This window comes from Mytilus trossulus, chromosome 2 (genome assembly GCF_036588685.1).
Source record: "Mytilus trossulus isolate FHL-02 chromosome 2, PNRI_Mtr1.1.1.hap1, whole genome shotgun sequence".
In the NCBI taxonomy this organism is placed as follows: domain Eukaryota; kingdom Metazoa; phylum Mollusca; class Bivalvia; order Mytilida; family Mytilidae; genus Mytilus; species Mytilus trossulus.
The window spans coordinates 11,355,646-11,377,687 of NC_086374.1; the positions used below are offsets into that span (position 1 = coordinate 11,355,646).

The window sequence follows — 22,042 nt, forward strand, 5'->3', positions numbered from 1 at the left end:
CTATATGGGAAATCCCCTATAAGGAAAAATATCTTGGGCTAACCTGTTTACTGTAGGCTATTTACAGTTCAACTTATACAGCTATTGACAACTCTGAAACCTAAAACAGATTTCAATGGATTGAATGATTTATATGTAAGTAAGTTATTCTTATTATGTGGCAATTCATAAATTATTTGTAATAAAATTGCTGGCACTTTCATTTTCATTGCCATTGGTGTACAAATATAATTACTTTCAGTAACTTTGGCTGCTGATTATAGAAAAAAGGTAGGTGCATTTCATTTAAAGTCAGCAAATTAAATATATACATATTTAAAATTATTTTTTTTTAGTTCTAACAGTTCTTACTAAGATATGTAAATTCTCAATTCTAGGAGATTTTGGATTCCAGGAGTTTGAACTACCCCTTTTTTTCTTTGAACATCAATGCTTTTGACAGGAGACATATGGTTTGAAATCCCCTTTTAAGCTGGTTTGGACCCACTTTTAAAAATGGATAGATCTGCCCCTGAAAGTCACATACGTGCATAATTGTTTACTTTTATAAATTGTTACATTTGTACTTGAATGGATAGTTGTCTCATTGGCACTCATAACACAAGAATCCATGATTAATCACCCCACTAGCCAAACTCCCCACACTTAATTGACCCACTTTTTCACAAACTCTCCCAACTTCCTAAAAAATCGCCCCACTTATGAAAAAGGCTAAAATCCCATTGCAAATAGGTTGGATAACATGCCCCACTTATGAAAAGGGTTAAAATCACGATGGCATAAGGTCTGCCAACTCGTTCCACTCTTGACAATTAGATAAACCACAATGATTTTATTAGTGCTAATTAACTGGACCCACTTGTGAAAAAAGATATTAGATGCAATCCTGTTGTATATCTAAGTTCATGTCCCACTTCAGTACCCATGAAAACCTTAGTGAAGTACATAATAACCCCTAATAATAATAAAGCCCATACACATGGTGGGAACAAAACACTGTCATCAAGATATATGGCTAAAAAAAATTAGCAAAAGCCTTTTTTCTTCTCTATCGGTATATCTTTATAAATAAATATTCAGCAAAGCAATAAGTTTTATTCTCTCTCTGAAAATTGACTATCTAATGAATTTTGAGTCATTCTCCAGATGCTCATCTCATGGTGAAATATCTCTGTACATATATAATACTTTTTAAGCCAAACATAAGAATTAATATATATTGTACATATAATACTTTTTAAGCCAAACATAAGAATTAATATATATTAATCGTTAATATTTATGATAGATATGTGTACAGGTAAATTGGCGCAAATGAGTTCCGAATATTGGTGCAATTGATACAATTGGAAAACAAAATTTGGCTCAAATGATTTCCCTAAAAAACAGTAATTGGCGCAAAAGGACTGCTACCATCCAAATTGAGATGAAAAACTTTCCGGAAGCCAAAATGAAATATTGAATTATATCACAAATTGACACCTGTCTGTTAAAAGCTCTTTAGAGCTTATGTTGTCTCTGCTTGTTTACTTTGTCAACTCCAATTAATCTTATTTATTTATTATTACACCTGGTTATTTTTTAGCACCTTTTTGACTTTTCTTTTTGCCTATAGAAAAGTCAAATCTGCTCATAATTTAAGTCATTTCCACATTTAGTTGGTGAATTCTGCATTAATAAATGGTTATTGGATTTTATTTTGTTCAGTACATTGTTCATTTGTTTAAAATCATCACATGTTATTATAACAGTTAGAATACATTTTAAGTTTGAGGATTTTTTTAATTATATAAATGATGTTTTGAATTGGTTCACCATGTTTGTGTCAAATTGTTCAACTATCCCATAACTGGACAGTGGTGTCCCAGTACAACTTAGGAACAAAATATTACAAACAGTTGAAAAAAGGCAGTGTCTGCGCGTACCTGTATGTTGGTACGCATAGTCAAATTGCCGTTCTAGGCTGCGCGTACCTACATCCGGTTTTCTAATAAAATGCCATTGGATCGGGTATAAAACGTGAAATATCTACGGAAATTATCCATAAAATGGGGATATTGTGTAGAACAAGGACTTATATAGAAGGATACGAATCTCAAAATTTTTGGAAAATATGTAGAGAATCATTGGATTTGAATTTTCTTAAATTGCTTATATTTAATCTTATACCTTATTGATAACCATGAAAATTCTTCTGTACATGTAAAAAACATTAAGACTTCAGACAAAATAAATTTCATCAAAATCAATCAAGAAATTTTTAAGTTTTTAGCTGAACGGTTGAACTACGTTTTATTGTGTTTTTCACCCAAAATGTAGAATAATGCCCCAAAAATAATTACACTCCTTTCTTAAATAATTAAAATTACATGAAGGACATGAACATTATTAACCAAATTAACTCTATCAATGTAGTTATCATTTAAGTTTAAGAAAATCTATAGTTCATTAAAATCCATCAACAACTTTTAAAGTTTTAAGGTGTACAGTGTGGTTTCTCCAATGATTCTCTACATACGTCCCTGTGTAGAACGAGTGAAAAGTATGAAAAATAATATTTTCAAAGTATTTATTCAATAATGATACATAATAATCATTGCAAAATTTAATGCACAATGATGGAAAATAAAACTGTACAGTTCCTGTAAAAGAAAAACATGATAGAAATTAATACTATTATTGAAATTTAATGCAAATTTAAAAAATGATTTTTTTATAAATTAAAAATATACCCATATGATATTTTAAAATAATCTTTAAGTAAATGTAAAACAGAAACTAAAATATATAAAATATATAAAACTACTAAAATTAAAGCTTGAGTTTATACTGAAAATTAAAATTTAAAGAAGCAAGTAATAATGAATAATGAAACGTAAACGTAGGCTGTCAAAATTTGAAATGTGCAGCCGGGTTGAAATCTGTGCCAAAACAATCATATTATGTAAAATTTGTTCCAAATCTTAATTAGTTACATGAATCTTTTGTAATTGGTTTAAATTGATATTATAACTTGCTTCTTTAATTTTTATAAACTCCAGCTTTAATTTTAGTAGTTTTTTTTTTTTTTTAAGCTCACCTGGCCCGAAGGGCCAAGTGAGCTTATGCCATCACTTGGAGTCCGTCGTCTGTCGTCGTCTGTTGTCGTCGTCGTCTGTCGTCGTAAACTATTTCAAGAATCTTCTCCTCTGAAACTACTGGGCCAAATACTTCCAAACTTTAACTGAATGTTCCTTAGGGTATCTAGTTTATAAATTGTATCCGAAGTTTTGATCTATCAACAAACATGGCCGCCATTGCTAAAAATAGAACATAGGGGTCAAATGCAGTTTTTGGCTTATAACTCAAAAACCAAAGCATTTAGAGCAAATCTGACAGGGGGTAATATTGTTTATTAGGTCAAGATCTATCTGCCCTGAAATTTTCAGATGAATCAGACAACCCGTTGTTGGGTTGCTGCCCCTGAATTGGTAATTTTAAGGAAATTTTGCTGTTTTTGGTTATCTTGAATATTATTATAGATAGAGATAAACTATAAACAGCAATAATGTTCAGCAAAGTAAGATTTACAAATAAGTCAACGTGACCAAAATGGTCAGTTGACCCCTGTAGGAGTTATTGCCCTTTATAGTCAATTTTTAACCATTTTTCGTAAATCTTAGTAATCTTTTACAAAAATCTTCTCCTCTGAAACTACTGGGCCAAATACTTCCAAACTTTAACTGAATGTACCTTAGGGTATCTAGTTTATAAATTGTATCCGAAGTTTTGATCTATCAACAAACATGGCCGCCATTGCTAAAAATAGAACATAAGGGTCAAATGCAGTTTTTGACTTATAACTCAAAAACCAAAGCATTTAGAGCAAATCTGACCTGGGGTCATATTGTTTATCAGGTCAAGATCTATCTGCCCTGAAATTTTCAGATGAATCAGACATTCTGTTGTTGGGTTGCTGCCCCTGAATTGGTAATTTTAAGGAAATTTTGCTGTTTTTGGTTATTATCTTGAATATTATTATAGATAGAGATAAACTGTAAACAGCAATAATGTTCAGCAAAGTAAGATTCACAAATAAGTCAACGTGACCGAAATGGTCACTTGACCCCTTTAGGAGTTATTGCCCTTTGTAGTCAATTTTTAACCATTTTTCATAAATCTTAGTAATCTTTTACAAAAATCTTCTCCTCTATAACTACTGGGCCAAATACTTCCAAACTTTAACTGAATGTTTCTTAGGGTATTTAGTTTATAAATTGTATCTGAAATTTTGATCTATCAACAAACATGGTCGCCATTGCTAAAAATAGAACATAGGGGTCAAATGCAGTTTTTGGCTTATAACTCAAAAACCAAAGCATTTAGAGCAAATCTGACAGGGGGTATTATTGTTTATCAGGTCAAGATTTATCTGCCCTGAAATTTTCAGATGAATCAGACATTTTGTTGTTGGGTTGCTGCCCCTGAATTGATAATTTTAAGGAAATTTTGCTGTTTTTGGTTATTATCTTGAATATTATTATTGATAGAGATAAACTGTAAACAGCAATAATATTCAGCAAAGTAAGATCTACAAATAAGTCAATTTGACCAAAATTGTCAATTGACCCCTTAAGGAGTTATTGCCCTTTAAAGACTTTTTTCACAATTTGTTCATCATGTTGACTTACTTTAAAAAATCTTCTCCTTTGAAACTGCAGCTAAACTTCGGCTAAATGAGTTTCAGAGTATGTAGTATAAATTTTATTTCCTTGTATGTAAAGAAACATTGCTAAAATAGAACATAGGAGAAAATGGTTTTTTTTTGCTTTTGAAGAAAATAGGAGGATCCAAAGAACATTTAAATAAATTGAAAAGCCAAAATAATCATTGATGAGAGATTTAACCAAAAGAATTAAGGTGAGCGATTCAGGCTCTTGAGAGCCTCTTGTTCTTTTCAGGGACTGTACAGTATCATTTTCCATCATTGAGCATTTAATTTTGATTAATGAATACAATTTGAAAATATTGTTTTTTCATATTCTTCACTCGTTCTACACGAAATCCCCATACTATCGATAATTTTCCTACATATTTCACGTTTCATTCCCGATTCGATGGCATTTTAATAGAAAACCGGATGTGGGTACGCACAGCCTAGAACGGCAATTTGACTATTCGTACCCGCATGCGGGTACGCGCAGACACTGCCTTGAAAAAAGCTTTATTCATCACATTACAAAGCAAAAAAAAAACATACTTAAATTCAGAAATTATTGCGATGTTTTTATTTATGCGAAAAAAGTGACAGGGGATATAATCACAATAATTAAAACTTGCATTTTGAAATTTTGTATATGAATTAAGCAGGATTTTTCTCAATATATTGCAAAAATTAAAATTGAATTTACAGTACATCAAAAACACATACCAGGCAAGGCAGGGTCTTTATACATCCATAACAAGAAAAACAACAAAGACAGATCTGAGAGATCTCACACTTAAAGACAGCAAGTTCAAAGCCATTGAATAACAACATGAATGACAAATTAAAAAAAAATATAGACAAGAATCAAGCATAAAATCAGAGTTATGTAATCATTACCATTCAGCAAGATTGAATCATGTGGAACAACCCGCTAAAAAAGAGAGATCAAATCTAATGCTGTAGCTTAATATTGCATTTTATTACCTTTGATTATGATACAACCCCTTTATATAAGGTGTCAACTACATTAGTCGGTGTCAAGAGTTTTTGAAAAGGTCTATTAAAGGGGCTTTGTGTCTATGCAAAATGTCAAGATCTAAATCATCCCAGTTTTTAAAAAAAATATGTCAAGTTGTTTGTTTTAAAACTTTCTTGAACATTAGCGTATGGGTGAAGGTTATTTCAATTGAAATATACAAATACAATGTACTACTTATCCTGATGACAGGAAGTTTGTAGGATAATATAGAGGATGGGTAATATTGTTGAATGAAAAGTTTAAAAAGCCTTTATATACATGATGATATATAAACAAGTCTAAATTGAAAACTGCGTTCAAACCTATTATTGCGTTGGATGAAAACCGCAATTTTTATACGTGTGCATGTAAGAGAAATTTGTTGTAGAAGGGTCTATATACAGCACAAACAACATTTTCCAAAGACCAAAAAAGTGAAAAAATATTTAAACAAAATGCATTTGACTAACAGGTTGAACAACTGATGTTCTTTAACCCTGCTGACTGCCAATGGCGATTGCCAAATAAAATTGATCGTGAGATGTAACAAAATGGATCTTAATATAAATTTAATACTAAACAGAAAACAACAAACTTGTGGCCCTGATGTTATGCCACAAACATAAGGTGTCAATATTTTTTTTGTACACCAGATCTAGATTTCTACAATATATATCTCTTCAGTGATGTTAGGGATTGAAATGGTATTTGGAAGGCCATATAATTTACCCTCAATTTAAGATAGACTCTTGAATTTAAGAGTCAATGTAGGATGAATGGATCATATAAACCGGAGGGAAAATATGATACAAGCCCAAACGAAAAAATATAAACAAGTCTAAATTGAAAACAAACTATGTTCAAACCTATTATTGCATTGGATAAAAACCACAATTTTTATACATGTGCATGTAAAACAAATTTCTTTGTAGAAGGGTCTAAATACAGCACAAACAAAATTTTCCAAAAGACCAAAAAAGTGAAAAAGTATATTTAAACAAAATGCATTTGACTAACAGGTTGACCAACTGATGTTCTTTAACCCTGCTGACTGCCATTGGCGATTGCCAAATAAAATTGATAACGAGATGTAAGAAAATGGATCTTAATATAAATTTAATACTAAACAGAAAACATAGCATTGGAATACCAATATCTTAATTTTTTCTTTATTTTTGATATTGTGGTGTTTTTGAGGGTCTAATGAAGGAGTTACATAAATATCTCTCATTTGACTTAATGGTCTTTAAAATCTTCATGCATCCATTCTTGAAAAAAATAGGCCCCCTTTTCCTATATCTGTCATTGGTGTCACATTCTTAATTCTAAAGGGACCAGAATAGATAGTTGCTAATAAATTTGATATATATATATAGGTATATTATTTTCCAAAATGTCCTCCTACATATTGGTTATTTTAGCACATGTAGTGTGAATTTTCTGTAAGTTTTATACTTTCAATATCACTATCTAACTCTTTAGTTGCATGAGTTGGGACCATGATAAAAAAGACTGAATACTAAAATCAAAAGTATGATAAAAACAGCCTTTATTTTGGTTTGTCAGGATAATGGTTTTGTTATTTTCCTTTGATGTTGAGTACATATAGTATAGTAGGGTTTTTTTGATAATCAAAAATTATTCTGTATTGAAATTTATTGTGGGTGTTAAATTTATTTAAAATAACTAGTGGGTGTTAAATGAATTTATAAAAAAATCTATACTTTTTCACAGAGACACATTACAATATCTCTTATATAACGATTTCTTAGAAACTGTAGTATTATAAAGTTGGAGGGAGATGTAGACGGTGAAATGTTTTACATTATGACCTTGCTGTATTACCAAGAAATAGTCTTAGTGAATCATGTATTATTTTTAGTTAGTCTATATATGGAAAACAATCTTATTGGCCGACAGATTTAGGTCAAGTTTCTGTCGGCTGAAAGTTAACAAAGTTAAAACAACAGTGGATAGCTATTGTCTGTAAGGTAAATAATATCATTGACTATAACATGTATCTCTTTATATGGCTAGCTGTCTATAAGTAAAAGTAAGATAGGAATTATTAAATATTTATGGGGATTTCAATTGCAGTACTGAAATTATTTTTTCCAAATATGACTATGTAAAGCTATGCAAATTTTCTCAAATTTTAATGCTTTCTATTTATTTTCTTATGCCTTGATGTGTTAGTGTAAACTAGATAAACATAACAAGCTTATTAATCTACAGTAGTATCTTAAATCTTACTAATAGATTGAAAAAAGGTAATTTTTGTAACCTATGTCATAAATATAGGGATGTCTACCAGACATGACAGTTATAACTAAATATTGTGAATTTGTCATGAAATTTTACAAAAAAAGGGAAAAATTGTTTATCATTAAATTATTGCATCTCCAAGTACTGAAGATTCTGTTATCTGTATGTTAGCCTGTGTAAGTACTTTATATAAGTTCTACTTTTTTGGTCCTAAATTATTTTTTTTGTAAGAAGCATGCAATTTACAAAATTTGTTTCATAAGACATTATTATGTCAAAGTAGATTATATATACCAGGTCTATAAACTGTTTTGTTTTGTTTGCAGTATTTTTTTCCTGCTTCCTTATTCATTGCTTGATTGGAAGTCAAATCACATAGTTCAAATAAGTTAATTTTAAATGAGAAAATAAACAAACTACTGCATTTAAAGCAGAAGGTATATAGTGGCAGTTCTTCTGCTCAATTTTTGTATCTGCAGCTTCACAACCCTTATTTTTATTGGAAAGCTGTCCTGATTTCTATGACCTTTCCTTCAAACACTGAAAACTTGATCTCTTCAATGTTTGTCCCGTTACAGCAAGGATGTTAACCATTATAAATTCACTAGAAGACTTTGTGGTAAAACGCAAAAAAAAAAGTAATTCGAAATAAAACAACATTGCATTTGATGTTATAATTTTCCTCCTTATATAACAAGAGAAGAAAATTGAGCAGGTTATAGGTGCTTTGTGTAAAATTGATTTAAAATGTTGTTAGGCATTATTTAAAATTTACTGGACCACCAACTTCCATTTATTTTTTTACTGGCTGTATGCCTCTCTGTAACATGCCAATTATCCTTAAATTTTTTCATATATATCCAAAAAGTTAACTGAGTGGGGAAAAAAAAAAACAAAGATTAAAACTTCTGAAATTAAGTTACTAAGTAAATATAAAAGGACCTTATCCTGATGAAAACTTTGATTGTAAATAGAAATAAAATAAAAAATAAAAATAAATAATTAGTTTATTATAGTGTCACATATTTGATCAGACAATATATATATATATACAACAATTGAATTCATATTACAAACAAAGATCAAATATCCAGCCTTAGAATAGACTTATGAGACACTTTAAAACACAACAGACAACTGTACATTTATATAAAAAATAAAATGAGCATTTCTTTATAAAATTCAAAAATAATTACTGGTTTATCACATTAAGTAAGCTGTTTTAAAAAAAATCTTTACTAGTAAAAGTATCAATTAATATTAGATAGAGTTGATTTCAAATACATGAACAGAAATCAAGATGACCTTTTCTTAAAATTGTATGAAAAATTGTTAAAAATATTTTTACAGATAACCTACTATATATAAAAAGATGAGGTAAATATTATGTTAACTATAGATAAACAATAAGAAGGGTAACTTTGTAACAGAAAGGGTTATGATCAATATTTAAATGCATGAGATTGTTATAGACCAATTTTACTTTGGAGGAACTAGTTGGAAAAACACAAACAGAAAGTAGGTGTAGGAATGTGAAATATTCACCTATGTCAGCAGTATTAAATTACCTTAATATCTAGTTTACAAGGAACTGATAATCGTAGCTTCTTTTAATAACTCTTTTGCAATGTAAATATTATTCAAATTATTGTTTTTGTTGCTATACAGACCAAAGTTTGCAAAATGTTTTTTTTTTTTGTTACGAGCAGAAAGGTAAAATAGTAAATGTAAGAGATTCTGAATGGGAAAAAATGATTGTATGAATAAAGATTTAATCAGTTGTCTTTACTTGTATGACCTTTCCTGAAAAATCCCCTACTGTGATTTTTAAAGGAAATTCACCTAATGTTTGATAAGTATGTAACTATATCAGTCTTGATAAACTTGAGTTTAAGATATTGAGGCCATCTGGTTGGCATATACATTCAGTCATCACTTAATAATAGCTTTTTAAAGAGAAAAAAGCTGAAAAGCTTTCACTGAACACTCAGGACAGCTTTCCAATAAATGGTTTCAAAATTTAATGATTTCTGCATTCTGTCCTTGTTTCTGTGTGGGGAAGGGATGTACATTAATATTTCCCTATCTATGTGTTTCATTGAGGGAAAGCAGGGCATAAATGGTTTCCTCTTCTTCTTTGTGTCTTTGGGTTGCTGTACAGTGAGGATCATGCATAATTCACATATATACCTGTACAACTATAAATATGGTAATCATTAATTTTCGGTATACATTGAAATGAGAACAGATATATGGTCACTTAGTTTTATCTGCAATTGATTCATAACCCTTTTATTTATTAAAGTTTAAAAATCTAACTTATATAATACATGCAAACTTTTATAAACATACCAGTGTATATATACTATTATTGATAGTAACATTTAATGTTTAAAAATTTGTAGTATGCCTGAGGGGGATAAAAATTGTCTCTTAAATAAAAATAAAAAAAGGTGAAGGTGAACAAATGACGATTTAGATGATTTAGTCACTAAACTTTTGATTGTAAGTGTCAGAAACACCATACTTGTCTAGTTAAACGAATGTTCTCACTTCAAATGCATATGTCATCTTCAAAATTTGAACAATGTTTTTTTATTTTTTTTTTATCAAGCAGTGTGGATTCATTAATTTTGGTGGAAACTAATTATTCAAGGATTGAGAATGAAATGTATTTTTGTTGGTTTGTTGGTAATTTATTTCTTGGTTTGCGAATACCGACCATGCAAGGGCTGTATAGCCAGTCAAGGTCATTAAAAACTTCCATTTGTTGTTGTTTGCGAAAGTCTGCAATTAAGCCTATGGAAATTTTGTACTTTGTTAAATATTTGAAATCCTGGTTCAAACTTTACCCTCGAAATCATTAAAATACAAATGTGATAAATTAGAAGGTTGCAGAATTCATATATATAGATATATATATGATTGCCAATGAGACACGAGACAAATCTCCACCAGATCCCAAATGATGCAGAAGTAAGATATTACAGGTCAAGGTACAACCTTCAATAATGTGCAAAACCAATAATGCAATTTATAACAAGCTATAAAAGGCCCACAAACAACAAAAGAAAAATAATTTAAATCAGATTTATGCACAAAAACAATAAACAGAAAACAAATAAGATATACAGCAACAAGTAACAACCACTAAATTAAAGGCTTCAGACTTGGGACAGGCGGATACAGAATTTTGCAGGGTTAAATATCTTCCCCATACCTGGTACAGTGGTGCAGCAATACAACATAAGAACAAAATGTCAACGCTTAAGCCACATTTATGAAAGTAGGACATCAGATAATACATTTATGTGATAAAAATGCCTTCTAGTCTCCTTCAAATTGTTTTCATGGTTCAATATTTCTGCCTTATAGTCTTTCCCTACTCCTATATCATCCTGCTCAGTCGCTCAGTAATTCTTGTATCATTGGCTCATTTGCTGTGCTCACTCACCAAAAAGGTTCACATTGTTGCTCAAGGCTGCTATTTTAGGATATTAATGTGTAGAAACACCATTAATCTATACTTAGATAGAAGAGGTGCATTATTTTGTCTAGTCTTTAGGTTCATCCTTCAGTTAGTCTGCAAGTCCACCTGTACCATTTTAAGAGTTTGGACTGTTATTGGAAAAATTTCCCAGTCTAAGCTCAAAAACTCCTGTAGCCCTTTTCACAAAAAAAGTGTAGAATTTGTCTTACGATAAAAAAATTTGGTTGAATTGTTAAAGAATATTTTTGACTTACTGGTACAATAAATTTTACACTTAAGATTTTTTGTGGGAAGGGCTACTGTACCATTTCAATTATCTTAATATTATAAAAATATGGTAAAAGGTAATATTTTAAGAAAATCACCATGTTATGAATAACAACTTGAAGTTAGTTTTATAACATGAACTTTTTAAATAGTATGCCAAATTAAAGTATGGATCTCAATTAACAGTCTACTGAACATGGAAATGACTGATAGCGCAATTTCAGTACATTTAAAGTTTAATTTATAATAAGGAAGTTAGCCATAAAGTTCTGGTCACATCAACTTGACACTTAGTTCACACAATCATTATCATTTGAACTTTTGGAATGACTTGCAAAATTACTGTTTTGACCCTGATTTTACAGTTGAAATTTGAATGAAATAGGAAATGGAATAGTGTAGGCAGGCATGATATATTATGTACAATTCCATCTTTATATGACCAAATATTCATTGCTGCTATAATTTAGTGTATGTTATACCCGGCCACTTATACCTGAAGTAATCTTCTAAGGGCATTAGCTTCTAAATTCTTTACCACAAAATTTACTCTGAAAAAAATAAATAGACAGACAGACTTTATGACAGACTTTATGATATTCAATTAATATCATAAATATGATACTTCAAATTTAGAAATAAACGATTTTACCATAAAACATGTGTACATGGACTTTCTTTGGACAAAATAGAAATGGAAAATATAAAAAAAAAAGAAACATCACTCTATTGCATGTCTACCATCTCACTTATTTTTCACATGCTCTCTGATTCTGAGTTCATTGTTTATTAAGGTCATAGTAAGTAAACTTTAGCATAACAACACAAAACTTAATTTACAGTAATTTTTCCTTAAAGAATTTTTTTTTCTTTCGATTATATGTTATGGATTTATAATAAATGTATAAAAGTTATGCATATTAGTTTAGTATACATGGTATATATACATGTATTGGCTCAATAATTTTCTTAACATGATAATTTCTAGAAACTGGATCATACGATTTTAGAGTTTAGTTTGCTTAAAAAATGAAATAAGCAATTTTCAGTATCAATCTATAAATCTTGTTTTATATATTAAGAATGCCAAAATTACAAAATTTATATGATAAAAATGAAAATAAACTTTTCAAAATATGAGACCAAATAGAGGCATTTACTTATAATCCCTAGTCATTTCAACAGCTGATGCATTTCTTGCATTACTCCTTGTTTGTTTCTCTGAATTTAATATTCATTTTGAAGATTTGTTAAGTTTTAAATAGCACTTAAACATTTTTGTCCTGTTTTTTGGTTAAAATAAGAAAAGGTCGATGTATATATTGGCAGTCACGTTTATTTTTAACTGAGAATTTATTGTTTAATTTCCTTGTTCGTGTTGTAAGTCGTAGTTGATCATTGTGAGCAGATCGTACTCATATATCATTATGAATTTATAGGTAAGATTTTTTATACATAGTTTATTTGTCGATACAATATTTCACTTATCTTTATTTTAGAGATATACATGTTAATTTGCAAGTTAAGATGAAAATCATTTTATAGGAGTAATTAATTGATGTAGAAACCAAGTTTGATGACTTGACTATGGTGCAGATCTTTTCCAAGAAAGAGGCTGATCATATTGAGAATAGAGATCCTCTTGTCTACAGTTTCTATCTAGTTAAAATGGTGGATTTGAAACAACAATAGTCTGCATCTTTTGTGATGTTTGTTTAACTGTGATTATAAAAATAGGAAGATGTGATAAGATTGCCAATAAGACAACTCTCTGCGAGAGACCAAAATGACACAGAAAGTATTGTATGTTTGTTTCAAGGTATGCATTTCTGTTAGGAATAACATGACCACCCTTATTGTCTCAAAATATAATTATTTTTAAACCTAAATTTTTACATTGATTGTTCCATTGTGATATAGATAGCCGAACTGTTGGGAAGATTTAAACATTTTTTTGCTTACTATTCAGTCTTCATTGGTTGTGCAATAACACAATAAACCAAAAATTCCCTATGTTCTATTTCTAGACACAAAACATTTCTTTGGACAAGGTCATCCATTTGATTGGGAAAAAAAAGCAAAAAATTGGTATATACTAATAAAAAAACCTGCAGAGATATAAATAGAAATAAATGTACTTACTAATTTGGCAAAACTTGTCAAAGGTAAGAGATTGTCTTCCATGACTAGACAGAGGTTAAGTCCATAAATAATAAATTGCTACTATTATTTGATACCTTGATCCTTTAGTTGAGTTGTCTCACATTTCTGGGTGTTGTAGGGTTTTGTTTAGTACATTATGTTTGAGGGTTTATTTAAGGGTTACAAAATCTTCTTGCCTATTTAGTGTGGTATGGTTCTCAGTCAGATTAAATCATACCACACATTTGTTATCGTTTAATTAAATGTCAGCTGAGAGTTAGGGCCAATCAGACTGTATGGTTCTGTCTTTCAGTAATCGTATGTCCAGTGCTCAAACCAAGGTCTGTATAAACAAGATTTTGTAAAACTTTGACCTAAGAATGTAAATAAAAACACATAAAAAAGATGGATTAAAAGTTACAGAAAGGTATATATATATACATACATATTTGATTTGATGATATACAGACGTGAGATTTTTTGTTGAATGAATGAATCAGAATCTGGGACTATTGTAATAGGTACATAAAGAACACAGTATAATAGTCCCAGGTTGAATTGACAATGTTGTACAAAGAAAAAATCTGTTCAGAAATATCTACAGTTACATTCACTTTCTTTTGTATTTGATAACGGAACTGTTGTGTACAAACAACAGACTGCTGATTTCTTCAGACAAAATATTTAGCTTCATTTGTTGGATCCTAATAAATAACAAGAATGCAGAAAAATCTTCAAATAAGCATGTTGTAGAAAGATGCATTCATTGCTTTCCTGACGTCCTTGATATTGGTAAACTTTGGGTCTTAAGTCAAAGTGAAATCTAATCTTGCCTTTACAATATTTAATTTCTTTCAAAAGTATTCTTAAAGATTTATGATTTTCAAAATTAAATTGCATACATCTCTCAACACAGTGTTAGTGGTGAATTCCAACTGGTTACTCTTACTTGACCAGTAGATAAAAAAAAATAGCCTTGAAAGTTTTATCATTTAAATATTGATGTTTCAGTACTACCATCTTAATATAGATGTTTCAGTATTACCAGACTACATCTGAAGCATTTGATGCATGTTGTTGAAATTATAACAGCCATAATCTTGACAATGTCAGGCGTGTCTATTTTAACAGAAATTTCCTTTCAAAATCACAGATCTAAAAAAGGAAGTAATTTCAAATTAAATTTCCTGAAATTTCCAGGACAGATTTTCTTGTCAAGTAACCTAATATATTGTTTATTTTTTAGGAATCCCCCAAATAAAGTACAGTAAAGAAATGTGATATTGAATTATCAAGGAGTACAGAGGTATGTATGTTAAAAATATGGTAAGATTTAAAGGTTAAAAAAACAAATCAATATTCAGTTGTCCAGGGCTGTTATGTTGACATATATAGTGCTTGTGGTTAGTTAGGGAAATACAGTGCAATGGGGTCAGTACAAGAAATAATATGCTCAAGGTCAATTAGGGAAATACAGTAGACAGGGGTCAGTACAGGAAGTACTGTTCTCGAGGTCAATTAGGGAAATACAGTGCCTTAGAGTCAGTACAAGAAATATTGTGCTCAAGGTCAATTAGGGAAATACATTACCTACGGTTCAGTAGAAGAAATACAGTGTTCAAGATCATTTAGGGAAATACAAAGCACAGGGGTTAGTACAGGAATAACTGTGCTCAAGGTCAGTTAGGGAAATTCAGTGCACAGGGGTCAGTACAGGAAATACATACTCAAGGTAAGTTAAGTAAATACAGTAGACAGGAATCAGTACAGAAAGTACAGTACCTTGGGGTCATTACAGGAAATACAGTACACGGGTTAGTACAGGCAATAAAGTGCTCAGGGGTTAGTACAGGAAATAAAGTGTAAAGGGGTCAGTACAGGAAATACAATGCACAGGGGTTCGTACAGGAAATATAATGCACAAGGGTCAGTACAGGAAATACAGTGATCAAGGTCAGTTTACAGTGTGCAGGGGTCAGTACATGAAATACAGTGCACAGGGGACAATACAGGAAATACAGTGCTAAAGGTCATTTTGATTGGTTGATTTTGGAGTATGAGTTCAAAAAACTGACTTGAACGTTTTATGACTTCAAGGCTTGGGGTCAAAACAGGAAATGAAGATGTTCTTATTATATTTCAGATATGGGTTTAGAAGAAGAAAGTTTGCAAAGCATATCTTCACACATATCACTAAATGATGAAAGAAACAAAAAGTCACAAAAGAACGGGAAGAACTACAGTTTAAGCCCAATACCAGACTTAGATATGACATTACATTGTGACAGAAAGGCTGATAATTGGCCAAAATCTAGAAATAGTAAAAACAAACAATTAAGACTGCAAGAATCAAAATCATTGAATAAGGATACATTTAAATCCAAAAGGAAGGTTGAGCATGAAGAAAAAAGAAAAAAGAATAATGAAACAAATTATTCAAAAATGTCAAGAGATAAATTAGAGGTTGAAAAAGATCTGGATATGGAAGATTTCAGTAAATTTACAAAACTGAAAATAGAGGCATATTTTTCCAATCTTGAAGTTAAGAAATACCAAGAAGCGTCATTTGTTGATTCTAATTCTCACGAAGAAACCAAAGAAGGTTTACCTAAGTAAGTATATAAGCATTTTTTTTCAATTAAGACTATTACAATAAATAAAAATTATTTAATATGTATACATGTACATCATTGAGAAAACAAATTGCTCTATCACACACACAATGTTGCACAGAGAATAGAAATTTTACAAATAAATTCATGTCAGTTTCTCATAATAAAGAAATGCACTCAACTGCAATTCAATAAAAGCAAACAATGTAAAAATTTAATTTGAAACAACCAATGATGAACTTCTGCACTTTATCCTCTCCTATAATATCTATATTTTGGTTGAAAGGTACATAAAAGAACAAAACAAAATTGTAAATCAAAAAGTTACAAAAGTTACATAAAAGAACAAAGAATTAGAATAAGTGGCATTTTTACTTTAGGGGTCCCAACCAATGTAAAGCTATACTCAACCATCCCTAGCCCCAAACCAAACCTTAACATTTACCTAAATCTAACAATAGCCCTAACCCTAAACCTAAACCTATACCATAACCATAACCATGAATGAACATTATTATTTATGAGCTATGAACCAACCAATATATGGAAATGCTGCTTTTATTTTTATGTCTGATCAAGTTCTCTCTGATGTTTTGTTTTTTAATTACAACAGACCTCAGAACCCTCATAGTGAGACCTACAGCACACATCTGGGTCATTCAAGTGAGACCTGCCAATCTCGTCATCGCCATCGTAGTGAAACTAACCTGAAGCAACCTTGTGCTCAGCCAAGTGAACATGAGGAATATACAGAAAAAAGAGATCTGTCTAAAGATGAACGTCAAGTTTCTGCTAAATACAGGACAAAAGCTCTTTTAGCAAGAATTTACAGGTATGTTTACTAAGGATAGATATAATCAGAACTCTAGGTTACTGGTAGCAATGGATTTCAAGGACATATTATTTGTATAAGAAATTGGTCAGCGTATCTTATGGTTAATGCAGACTTATTACCTGTTCAACTCCAAACGTGCATAGTTGAGGAGCCTCGCGGTCCACATCTGATCAAATCTTCTGTTAAGATTTTAATTTTAAATATGATTTGTATTTACATGATGTATTGGTATTTACTGTAGTGTTACATGATAATTTTTCTTTAATTCAATGAAAATTAAGATTGAAACTTACAATTTTTTGTAAGCTGTTCTTTAGACATTATTTGCAAATCATCATTAGTCCCTGAAAACAATGTTAAATACTTTTATAAAGCAGATAATAATGAAGGTTAAAAAAATGTTCATTTCATATTCTAAACAGGTTTGTCAGTAAGTTAGTATTTAACTTGTACATGTATCTATTGTAGGAAACTAAAGAACAATAAAGATAACAAGAATGGTACATTAGATTTAATCCTTAAATTGGTAAGGGATGGGATATTTCCAGTAGATCAGGTCCAGACGACCCTGGAATCTATTATCAAAACACAACAATTAAAGTGTAAAATGGACCAGACAAACAACCATACTAAAGAATCATGCCAGAAAGAAAGTCAGAAAATACTGAAGGTTTGGTGTGAAGAGAAAGAAGAGGATTATGAAGGAGAAAAAATGGACCCAATGAAAGATGAAGGAGAACATACTGTCTTGGACCCAATGAAAGTGGAAGGGGTTCATACTGACTTGGACCCAATGAAAGATGAGGGGGTACAGTATGACCTGAACCAGATTACTGATACAGATAGCATTGTAAAAGATCATATGGAGAAAATAGTGACACAAAATACAGATTTAACCAAAGAATCTTTGAAGGAGAAATCTGTAGTGGTAGAATGTAATGGAGAAGTGTTGACAGATGAAATAGAATGTGGCAAGAAAGAAATTCTGTCAAAACATGATTCCTGTGTCAGCTGTAAAGAAATACACCAATTCACCAAGTCTAAAGGACAAAGTAAGTCTTGTTATAAAGTCACATTACCTTGTTGACATTATATACTTAACCTTTTACTAGCTTTTGCCTCAAAAATAAAAGTTAGATACAGTCAGGAGTCACACATTGCTTGACCTCAATTCCTTAACTCTATGTGCATGTACAATGTTGTTTGATTGAAAGTGAGACAGATATGCCACACACATATATACGTTTCTGGAGAAGTACCAAAAATATGATGAGGATGTAATGCATCAATTTGAAAATATTAAAAATGTTTATACTATAGACGTATTTACACTTGTAGGGTTTATTGCGCATGTCACCAGAAGCACCGCGGGTCAATAGGTCATTTGGAGGTGAAAGCTAATCCCATGACAACTTCTAAACAAACATCAGTGTAGCGCCAAAACTAATCGAGAATAAAGTTGTCTTGATGTACGTTCCAATCATAATGGCAGCCAATATTGTTTCTCTCTCAGAATGACCTATTGACCGGAATAAATTTAAGATGGCGGACTTATTTGCATACAAGTGTAAATTCAACTATTCATAACCTTAGAAATTCTTCAATGTTATTTAATAGTTTTATTTTTAAAAATGAAGCCTAGTTGAAACAGAAAAATTTGTGCATAAAAAAAAAAAAAAAAAGAAGTAAAATCTACACTTAAATATTTAGAACATACATTTTATTCTTCAGAAAAACAAGTTAAAGGTAAAGTAACAGAAGGAGGTACCATTAGATTGAACCATTTCAGAAACAGTGAATCAGGAAACATAAATGTGACATGTCAGTATACAAAGAAGATTGCCAGAAAGCCAAGGAAAAGTTTGACATGTAAATATGAGACACTTTATACAAGAAATCAACGACCACAATATACTAGTAAATGTAAAATAAGGTATACAAGAAAACGGCCACCACATTTCACAGATACAACTGTGAACAGAAAACAGAGACCCCAATTCACTAGTCCAGCTGTTACCAGGAAATGGAGACCTCATTTCACAAGTGAATATCCAGCATTTCGTAGAAAACAACGACCACATGGAAGACAGTCAACAGGAGGTATGTGTTTTCAATTTTCTCAAAGAAAATTAAATAAATACAGTTTTTTGGCTAATTTTATATTTATGTACCTTGTATAATTTTTGTTTCGTATTAAACCTCATTCCTCTGATGATTTGTCCTTAGAGATTTTAATGTGCAGTTTTGCTTTTACATAGAATTATTTCAAAAACAAACATTTACAAAAAATATATACAAGCTCTCCATTTAAATTATAAACATAATGCCTTTTTATGAGGACCCTAATCATTCAATTTCAAGAAATGGAATAGAACTTTTTGAATAATGTAAAAAGTAGCTAACTTAAAGGTTAACTTAGGGATTTTTAATTTTTAGTACAATACATTTCTAAACTGACAAAAGAACTTAACGTATTTAGTGAAATATGAAATTGCTTTGTGATTGATTTGTTTATGCAAGGATTTGTAGCAAGCACTTGTATTCAAATCTTTGGTTTTTGCGATAGAATTTTTTGCCTTGGATGGTCTATGTAGTAGGTATCTAAAATATAAATTGTAAGTTTAAAATATTAGAAGTCAAAACTGCATTATATGACATCCCTTTTTTCCCAATATTACTTTGATAAGTTATAATACGTTATTTAATATATTTTACCATTACAAACTATGGTGATCTAATTCTGTAGTTTTTGTTTGTTCAAATTTTAACAATGATGGAATTTTAAAGGACACTTCAATGCAACTGATGGACAAATGGGAAAGGGAGATCACCCATGTAATGAGTTGACTGATAGCGACTCTGGTCACTTTACCAGTCGTGGAAGTCAAAAATCAGATGAAGAAGAAACAGAAAAAGAAAAACACAGAAGAGAAGATGATGAAAAAGACAAAGATGAAAACGTTAGATTAATATTTAAAAACAATTCAACCCCAATATATACAAAGTCATGACATAATTATAAAATAAAGAGATGTGGTATGATTGCCAATGAGACAACTGTCCAACAGAGTTTAGACAACTTTGATAAAGCAATTTAATTACCATAAGCACCATACACCTTCAATAATGAGAAAACACATACCGTATAGTCAGCTTTAAAAGGCCTAACCATGAGAAATGGAAACAATTCAAACAGACAGCCTGACAAAACACTTACCAAAAACAATAAGATATAACAGACCATAACTAACGTAACTAATGACAACAACTGAATTACAAGTTTATAATTTGGACAGACACAAACAGAATGTGGCTTGGTTAACATATTTGAGTGCTTAAAACCTCCCCTGGGCTTATGTTGTAAACTTTTGTTGTGAAAGATAGTTGAATGCCAATTTATCAAAGAAAAGGGGTTCTTATCATAGATATAAGAAGATGTGGTATGAGCACCAATGAGACGACTCTCCATCCAAGACGAAATTTGTAAAAAGTAAATCATTATAGGTTAAGCATGACTTCCAACAAGGAGCCTTGGCTCACACAAAACAGCAAGCTATAAAGGACCCCCAAAATGACTAATGTAAAACCATTCAAACAGGGAAAACCAATATTCTAATGCAATTAGTTTGTAACAATAATTTTCATTGGAAGATGATAAATATTTTGAGGGGTTAGGTTCCACATCCTACCAGTCCTTAACTAAGAAAGCCACCATTTGAAATCCGTTTTTTTTGGGATATGTTATTTCTCAAAAAATAAACAAGATATTCACATTTTGAGCCTCAAAATCTTCTTTTTGTCTATATTGAAACCATTTTGAAGCGTACGAAAAGTAAAAATACGTTTAGTATTCATGTTTGACATCCAGAGTAAACACATGACGTCACATTGTTTAGATGCTAAAGACAATGCAACAGTTTCGCAGGCTTTTTCATTTATGCCATTTTTAAGCCAAAATATTTATTAAATGACATTTATTTTAATATGTGGCATTAGAATGGAGATATAAACTCTATTGTATTTTAAGCTTTAAGCTTCATAAAACTTGATTTTACTGTTGCAAATATTCATTTACCTATCTCTGCGTTGCTAGGTAAACTGAATTTGCGACAGTAAAATCGACGTTCTACAAAGACCAAGCTGCAAAGTAACCAACAAGTCCCTCCTAAATTGTCTTAAGGGTATTTTTCAAAAATACATATGTTAAATAGCCACTATGGAAGACAGCATTATTCTATACACATTGAAATGGTAAACTTGATATATTGTATGATTTTTTGAATATTGAATGTTGATGTCTTTTGTAGGAGGAGCCTCCTGTTGATAGTGGCAGCAAGGGAGATAATAAAGACAGAGTCAGCAGAAATCTGGACGTGATAACTAATTTTAAGTACAGAAGAAAACATGGATGTATGTCCGGAGGAGAAAATAAACTAAGTGACATACTGGGTCTCTTGTTAAATGAAACAGAGGAATTGGTAAATATTTATTTCATATCAAGTAGTTTGGAATTATATTAGTTGTGTAATCATTTAAATTTTTATTTGCTTACTGCGTTGAACATTCATATGTGTATCTATTCAGGTGTATAAAGGAAGATTTTTTTTTTCTCAATAACCACTTAACTTTAAATTTTAATGCATGATCAAGAAATATTATTTTATAGAACTTGCATTCAGAAGTTAAAATTAATTTGAATTTTGGTGGTGTTAATTTTATTGTTCTA

The 22,042-nt window shown here is 30.6% G+C and overlaps 1 protein-coding gene across 5 annotated transcripts in view; it reads left to right on the forward strand.

The window, feature by feature from the left end:
- Positions 1-22,042, forward strand: part of LOC134706482 (uncharacterized) — a 38,860-nt gene continuing 16,818 nt past the window's right edge. The window contains exons 1-8 of one of the 5 annotated variants that reach the window (XM_063565455.1): positions 1-135; positions 15,116-15,175; positions 16,013-16,481; positions 17,095-17,313; positions 17,785-18,368; positions 19,048-19,416; positions 20,104-20,276; positions 21,624-21,794. In XM_063565455.1, coding sequence (XP_063421525.1) covers positions 16,015-16,481; positions 17,095-17,313; positions 17,785-18,368; positions 19,048-19,416; positions 20,104-20,276; positions 21,624-21,794 — 1,983 coding nt within the window. In that variant the 5' untranslated portion in view covers positions 1-135; positions 15,116-15,175; positions 16,013-16,014. Of the gene's footprint in view, positions 140-7,599; positions 7,697-9,323; positions 9,348-13,102; positions 13,167-15,115; positions 15,176-16,012; positions 16,482-17,094; positions 17,314-17,784; positions 18,369-19,047; positions 19,417-20,103; positions 20,277-21,623; positions 21,795-22,042 lie in introns of those variants that run through there. The other 4 variants (XM_063565456.1, XM_063565454.1, XM_063565458.1 and 1 more) reach the window with 4 other exon arrangements.